This window comes from Monodon monoceros, unplaced genomic scaffold (genome assembly GCF_005190385.1).
Source record: "Monodon monoceros isolate NGI ecotype Baffin Bay Population unplaced genomic scaffold, NGI_Narwhal_1 Super_Scaffold_18, whole genome shotgun sequence".
In the NCBI taxonomy this organism is placed as follows: domain Eukaryota; kingdom Metazoa; phylum Chordata; class Mammalia; order Artiodactyla; family Monodontidae; genus Monodon; species Monodon monoceros.
This window is the reverse complement of record NW_021703774.1, coordinates 137,602,645-137,610,971: the sequence shown is the minus strand read 5'-3', so window position 1 is coordinate 137,610,971 and position 8,327 is coordinate 137,602,645. Positions and strand designations below refer to the sequence as shown.

Below are 8,327 nucleotides of genomic sequence, written 5' to 3'. Positions count from 1 at the left end.
GAAAGTGTTTTGACTTGCAGGCTTCTTATACTATGTTTCCATTTTGTTGGTTATATTTCTTATTCTGTGGATGCCTTATTTACCCATTTTCCTTTTTCTTATTGTATAATGCTTTAAAATATTCTGATACTGATCCTTAGTCCATTACGAGCAGTTATAAATATATGTATCTATGTATTTTTTGAGCTATTTAATTTGTTGCAGATGTTATATTTCACTCATAAATGTCTTATCATGATTCTCTTAAGAACAAGGACATTCTCCTACACAACCACAATAATTTATCACACCCACAAAATTTAACATTTACATAATCCTATTACCTAATATGAATATAGTCCATAATAATGCTTATAACTGTTTGTATCTCTTAAATCCATGACCCAATCAAGGTTCTTACAGTCTACTTAGCTATTTAGCTCTCATTTCTCTAGTCTCCTTTAGTTTAGAATAGTTTCTCCATTTTTTTCTTCTTTTGTGATATGAATATTTTTGAAGAGGAATCATTGCTTTGTGAATATTTTTCCCTCAATTTTGATTTACCTGATAATTTTTCACATCAGTAGATTGAGGTCAAACCTTTCTGGCAGGACTATGACATGGATGATGTATTTTCTCAGTAGCTGACATGAGGTTTTAGATGTCAGTTTGTTCTATTGTTGGTTTATCAGAATTAACTTGCAAAGTTATACAAAAAAACCCTACCAAGATTTTAATTGGAATTGATTTCTATTTAGAGATTAATTACATTTATTAGATTTATTCCTAGGTACCTTATATATTCTGTGCCATCTAAGTATTTTTTATTTAAAGATTTGTTTTTATGATAAATGGTATCTTTTTAAAAATTCCATTTTCTAGCTATTTGTTACTAGGGATTATTTATTACTGATATTATTTCCAGCAGTTCCTTTTTATGTGCTAAGTATATTACACTCACATTGTTCAAAAGTTAAGAGATACATAATGACATACAGTGAATGTCTTCCTCTAACCCTGAAGGTAGCCATCCAGTTCTTTCCCAGAGGCAACCAATATAAGTAATTTCTTACTTACTCTCCTGGAACTATTTTATATAGATACCGTAATTGTGTGCTTCTATTTATATACATGGTATGTTACCATTAAAATGTCAGGGCTACTAACAGAAATAAAACCCAGAGAGAGGGCCTAGTGTAGGAAGGATGGTTTCATTTTATAATTTGATGTTTGTAATGACTATAAAACTTCCCAAACACTCCAGAAAAAGCAAATGATTTAACGGAAAATTGCAAAATACATGACAGCCATTGCTGTTCAGTATACTTTGCTACAATGATTCCATGTGCTTAGGAAATGGAAACAGGGCTCTTTAAAAACAGCAGATCACAGTTCTTCCTTGTGAAGCCCTTCACTCTTCTTTCAGTGCATATAAAACATCATCCTGGCTGACGTTGAGCCGCACACGAAGGAGCAGGTCATTCCTGCTGGGCTCCACAAGGAGGAGGCGGCAGGAGCCTAGGTGAGAGCACACCGCCATGGTCTCTGACATGGTGGGGTACGGGAGACCCTCCATCCTGCACAGTGCCACGTGTTGAGTGTATACCTAGAAACAAAAAACAAACCTGAGGTCAGCTGCCAGAAGGTAGTCCTGGGTCTGTATCCAATCATTATTTCTTCTTTTGGGACAATGAGACACTTCTTTTCCAGGATACTCAGTACCCCAGAAGGCATCAAGGGGTGCCCCACTGGGGCACAAACACAGGGGCAGAATGTAGTACTGGCCTCGGAATCAGACAACAGCAGGTCTGAACCCTGGTTCTGCCAATTACCTAAATAAGCAACCCGGGCCAGTTATTTCACTTTTTGAGCTTCAGTTTTATCTATTAAATATACTACAATATCCGTCATGAGTTAATAGATATAATATGCTTAGCAACTGTCACAGTTATACAAACAGTCCTCATCTCCAGGGGCTGAGTGTTCCTACTGAGACTGTCATAATTCAAGTCAAATTTTGCTATAAGGGCATTTTCTTTGGCAGAAACAGTGAGCAGGTGCCAAGGCATGTCCCTTGGAAAAGCTCAAAGGCCTAGAGAGAATACAGGTCACTCTCTCCAGAAGAGCTGTCTCAGGCTTTACAAAAACAAAAACGGGCAAAACATGACTAGCGACTAAATGTTTAAAAAAGAATTTAGGGGCTTCCCTGGTGGCGCAGTGGTTGAGAGTCCACCTGCCGATGCAGGGGACACGGGTTTGTGAGCCGGTCCGGGAAGATCTCACATGCCGCGGAGCGGCTGGGCCCATGAGCCATGGCCGCTGAGCCTGTGGGTCCAGAGCCTGTGCTCCGCAACGGGAGAGGCCACAACAGTGAGAGGCCCGCGTACCAACAACAACAACAAAAAGAATTTGAAGAAGAAAAGCTTAAAGGAAATAAACAGCTGGAAGGAAAATGTTTTCCTGACATCTCTATTTGTCTAAAACATACTCATACACACAGATATACAAACTCCCAGGTATATACTTAAACACCTTTAATAAACCACTAAGGCCCAAGCCCTAATGATTCCTTTTACTTGATATAGTTGAAATTATTCTCAGAGTGTTTGGATTGATCTTTGTGATTTTTTTTTTAACATCTTCATTGGAGTATAACTGCTTTACAATGGTGTGTTAGTTTCTGCTTTATAACAAAGTGAATCAGCTATACATATACATATACCCCCATATCTCCTCCTTCTTGCGTCCCCCTCCCACCCTCCCTATCCCACCCCTCTAGGTGGTCACAAAGCACCAAGCTGCTCTCCCTGTGCTACGCAGCTGCTTCCCACTAGCTATCTGTTTTACATTTGGTAGCGTATATATGTCAATGCTACTCTCTCACTTCGTCCCAGCTTACCCTTCCCCTCCCCGTGTCCTCAGGTCCATTCTCTACTTCTGCGTATTTATTCCTGTCTGTTTTTTTTTTTTTAGATTCCATATATATGTGTTAGCATACGGTATTTGTTTTTGTCTTTCTGACTTACTTCACTCTGTATGACAGACTCTAGGTCCATCCACCTCACTATAAATAACTCAATTTCGTTTCTTTATATGTCTGAGTAATATTGCATTGTATATATGTGCCACATCTTCTTTATCCATTCATCTGTCAATGGACACTTAGGTTGCTTCCATGTCCTGAATATTGTAAATGCAGCTGCAATGAACATTGTGGAACATGACTGTTTTTGAATTATGGTTTTCTCAGGGTATATGCCCAGTAGTGGGATTGCTGGCTCGTATGGTAGTTCTATTTGTTTTTGTTTTTTGCAGTACACGGGCCTCTCACTGTTGTGGCCTCTCCTGTTGCGGAGCACAGGCTCCGGACACGCAGGCTCAGCGGCCATGGCTCACGGGCCCAGCCACTCTGCGGCATGTGGGATCCTCCCGGGCCGGGGCACGAACCCGCATCCCCTGCATCGGCAGGCGGACTCTCAACCACTGCGCCACCAGGGAAGCCCCCTATTTTTAGCTTTTTCAGGAACCTCCATACTGTTCTCCATAGTGGCTGTACCAATTCACATTCCCACCAGCAGTGCAAGAGTGTTCCCTTTTCTCCACACCCTCTCCAGCATTTATTGTTTATAGATTTTTTGATGATGGCCATTCTGACTGGTGTGAGGTGATACCTCATTGTAGTTTTTTGTTTTTTGGTTTTTTTTTTTTTGCGGTACGTGGGCCGCTCACTGCTGTGGCCTCTCCCGCCGCAGAGCACAGGCTCCGGACGCGCAGGCTCAGTGGCCATGGCTCACGGGCCCAGCCGCTCCGCGGCATGTGGGATCCTCCTGGACTGGGGCACGAACCCGTGTACCCTGCATCGGCAGGCAGACTCTCAACCACTGCGCCACCAGGGAGGCCCCCTCATTGTAGTTTTGATTTGCAATTCTCTAATGATTAATGATGTTGAGCATTCTTTCATGTGTTTGTTGGCAATCTGTATATCTTCTTTGGAGAAATGTCTATTTAGGTCTTCTGCTCATTTTTGGATTGGGTTGTTTGTTTTTGTGATATTGAGCTGCATGAGCTGCTTGTAAATTTTGGAGATTAATCCTTTGTCAGGTGCTTCATTTGCAAATATTTTCTCCCATTCTGAGGGTTGTCTTTTCGTCTTGTTTATGGTTTCCTTTGCTGTGCAAAAGCTTTGAAATTGCATTAGGTCCCATTTGTTTATTTTTGTTTTTATTTCCATTTCTCTAGGAGGTGGGTCAAAAAGGATCTTGCTGTGATTTATGTCATAGAGTGTTCTGCCTATGTTTTCCTCTAAGAGTTTTATAGTGTCTGGCCTTACATTTAGGTCTTTAATCCATTTTGAGTTTATTTTTGTATATGGTGTTAGGGAGTGTTCTAATTTCATTCTTTTACACGTAGCTGTCCAGTTTTGGCAGTACCACTTATTAAAGAGGCTGTCTTTTCTCCATCGTATATTCTTGCCTCCTTTATCACAAATAAGGTGACCATATGTGTGTGGGTTTATCTCTGGGCTTTCAATCCTTTCCACTGATCTATATTTCTGTTTTATGCCAGTACCATACTGTCTTGATTACTGTAGCTTTGTAGTATAGTCTGAAGTCTGGGAGCCTGATTCCTCCAGCTCCGTTTTTATTTTTCAAGATTGCTTTGGCTATTCGGGGTCTTTTGTATTTCCATACAGATTGTGAAATTTTTTGTCCTAGTTCTGTGAAAAATGCCATTGGTAGTTTGATAGGGATTGCATTGAATCTGTAGATTGCTTTGGGTAGTAGAGTCATTTTCACAATGTTGATTCTTCCAATCCAAGAACATGGTATATCTCTCCATCTGTTTGTATCATCTTTAATTTCTTTCATCAGTGTCTTATAGTTTTCTGCATACAGTTATTTTGTCTCCTAAGGTAGGTTTATTCCTAGGTATTTTATTCTTTTTGTTGCAATGGTAAATGGGAGTGTTTCCTTAATTTCTCTTTCAGAGTTTTCATCATTAGTGTATAGGAATGCAAGATATTTCTGTGCATTAATTTTGTATCCTGCTACTTTACCAAATTCATTGATTAGCTCTAGCAGTTTTCTGGTAGCATCTTTAGGATTCTCTATGTATAGTATGATGTCACCTGCAAACAGTGACAGCTTTACTTCTCTTCTGATTTAGATTCCTTTTATTTCTTTTTCTTCTCTGATTGCTGTGGCTAAAACTTCCAAAACTATGTTGAATAACAGTGGTGAGAGTGGGCAACCTTGTCTTTTTCCTGATCTTGGTGGAAATTGTTTCAGTTTTTCACCATTAAGAACGATGTTGGCTGTGGGTTTGTCATATATGGGCTTTATTATGTTCAGGTTAAGTTCCCTCTGGCCTACTTTCTGGAGGGTTTCTACCATAAATGGGTGTTGAATTTTGTCGAAAGCTTTTTCTGCATCTATTGAGATTATCATAGGGTTTTTCTCCTTCAATTTGCCAAAATGGTTTATTACATTGATTGATTTGCATATATTGAAGAATCCTTGCATTCCTGGGATAAACCCCACTTGATCAGGGTATATGATGCTTTTAATGTGCTCTTGGATTCTGTTTGCTAGTATTTTGTTGAGGAATTTTGCATCTATGTTCATCAGTGATATTGGCCTGTAGTTTTCTTTCTTTGTTACATCTTTGTCTGGATTTGGTATCAGGGTGATGGTTGTGATTTGTTTTTAAACAAGGCTTGTTCTGAAAGCTTTGCCCCACACTACACCATAAGCTGTATCAGGGCAGCAACTTTTGTCTTGCTCATCTTTGAATCTCCCACTCCCAGAAAAGTATCTGGCACATAGTAAAGCCTCAATCTAATATGCAGAAACCATTTGCTAAAGGTCTCTTCTCATGTAACTCAATTAAATATCACATAAAAATAGGCACTGGTTTGATATTCTTTAGCATAATCAGGTTGGCACAAAATGGAGACGGACTATTACACAGTGGTTAAAATTCCCACATATTATATTTTAAAGGCACCAGACCAAAATAGGATTTTTTTAAAAGTAGATCAATCACCTGTTGAAATGTTGCTTCCTCCAGTCCTGATCGACGGAACTCTGCAAGGATGGCTCTCAGGAAGCTCTGTTCCAGAACGGAGGAATTCCTTAGAGAAAATGAGGAGATGTGAATTCTCCTAAGTGGCTGTACCACCAACTCAAGGAAAGCCAAATAAAACTTCTCTGTGTCTTTAGAGAAGAGAGAGGAAAAAACTTGGGACTATTTCCTCCTATATTCCTATATGATTTGGCAAGGATTTCCCTTTCCCTCAAAGTCTCAAAATGATATGAAAAATAACACTTTGGAAGTAAGGGAACACAGCAACTATATCTGGACATGTACCAGCACCCCCGTTTCATGGTTGAGTATATCATTCAATGTGAGAGAAGTAGCTACTTCCTTCTTCTTATTTCCACAACACTTTACTTCATAAACACCTATAGTGTAACTCAATACATGGTAATTATTCTCCTATTATACTCGGATTACATTTCTGTCTCTGACTAGACTATGCCCCTTAAGAAAAGGGACAGCACTGTCAGTAAATGCAGGTTGTATGAGTAAAAGCTTTGAAAGGGAAGCATGCTTCCATGGCCCTCTCCAGTGGTCTTCCAAGGGAGGTTCAGGGTCAGGAAGCAGAAGTGTCTTACTTGATGGCAGTGATGTATGACGATGAAAACATCTCCTCTACTGCTTCCAGTAAGTGGGCTGTAGTGACCAGGCCAGGGGAGTCGGGCTTCTGGCAGGAGAACTCACAAATCTCTGTGGCACGCCTACAAATGTCCAGGCAGCGTCGTGCATCTCCAGAGAGGGCTGCTACCTACAAGAGGGAACATTTTATTCCTCGAGATCCCCTTGCCGTCTCAACCCAGAAGAAAAACCAACTGATTCTGTGTTCAGATAAAAAGGAAGGGCAGGGCTGGGAATGGACTTAAGCATGAAATTAAGTACTTGGCCCTGGCTGGGAACCTGGTGGGAGCTCAGATATAAATTATTATACTGTCTGGGACTTTTCCCCAAGTCCACACCACACCTTTGTCTTGGCCTTACAGATAATTCCAGAATGGAAGAGACAGAAATTCTCAACTTTATTTAATATTAGAAAAATGAAGAAATATAAAAGAAGAGACCTTTGGCCCAAGATCATTACTGAACCATCTGGAGACACAAGGGTCTTGTTCCTTGCATGAAGAGAAAAAGCCAAGAGGCTGAGGTAGAGCCTATTTTGGAGATAAAGCCACAATCTGGGGCTTCCCTGGTGGCGCAGTGGTTGAGAGTCCGCCTGCCGATGCAGGAGACACGGGTTCGTGCCCCGGTCCGGGAAGATCCCACATGCTGCGGAGCGGCTGGGCCCGTGAGCCATGGCCGCTGAGCCTGCGCGTCCGGAGGCTGTGCTCCGCAACGGGAGAGGCCACAACAGTGAGAGGCCCGCGTACCGCAAAAAAAAAAAAAAAAAAAAGCCACAGCCGGAGCCTCCCTCACAGCATGTAATGAATTTTGGAAACTACCTGGTCAATGGCTAAATGAACCAGAATCAAGAGGGAAGGAAGCCATGAAGCTGGAGGACCCAGAGGAATCTGTGGTTAGATGAATTAGACCAACCCCCCATGCCAATGGCTCTGCTTTTGTGCCTGCCTTCCTTTCCATGTGCACAGAGGCTGAGGGGCTCCTGGGCTCCCTTTACGGGGAATCCTATACTCTCTCCCAAGATGACATAGGAGGGCTCTTGCATTTCAAATTTAACTGTGGGAACTCCTGGAGTCACCATTGCCTGCAAGGATTTCTGTCTGTATATTCCCAGTGCTTGCCAGCAACCCCATCATTCACCTGACAACCATCGCAGGCGATGACATCCTGCCTGATAGCGTCCCAAAGTAACTATTTTCTTCCAACTATAAAACATTAAGTTTAAAAAAGCAAATCGTATAGGCATACACATACATGCATGCGCAGGCATACACACACCAAAAACTAAGACATTAAAAGGAGTCATTTCTGGGAAGTGGGATCATAGGAGATTTTATTTTCTTATTTTTTGGCTCTTTTTTCAATTGGGGTATAGTTGCTTTACAATGTTGTGTTAGTTTCTGCTGTACAACGAAGTGAATACATGTATACATATATTCCCTCCCTCCCCCCCCCATCCCACCCATCTAGGTCATCACAGAGCACCAAGCTGAGCTTCCTGCGCTATATAGCAGGTTCCCACTAGCTATCTGTTTTACACATGGTAGTGTATTTATGTCAATCCCAGTCTCCCAATTCATCCCATCCTCCCCACCCCACCCCTCCCCTGTGTCCACATGTCTGCTGTGTACATC

General features: G+C 41.4%; 1 protein-coding gene across 2 annotated transcripts in view; it reads right to left on the bottom strand.

The window, feature by feature from the left end:
* Positions 1 to 1,193: 1,193 nt before the first annotated feature.
* ORC1 (origin recognition complex subunit 1) overlaps positions 1,194 to 8,327 on the bottom strand; it is a 34,161-nt gene continuing 27,027 nt past the window's right edge. Inside the window, exons 16-18 of one of the 2 annotated variants that reach the window (XM_029229362.1) lie at positions 6,657 to 6,826; positions 6,025 to 6,112; positions 1,194 to 1,585 (exon numbers count right to left, since the gene is read on the bottom strand). In XM_029229362.1, coding sequence (XP_029085195.1) covers positions 1,391 to 1,585; positions 6,025 to 6,112; positions 6,657 to 6,826 — 453 coding nt within the window. In that variant the 3' untranslated portion in view covers positions 1,194 to 1,390. The remainder of the gene's footprint in view (positions 1,586 to 6,024; positions 6,113 to 6,656; positions 6,827 to 8,327) is intronic. The other variant, XM_029229363.1, reaches the window with a different exon arrangement.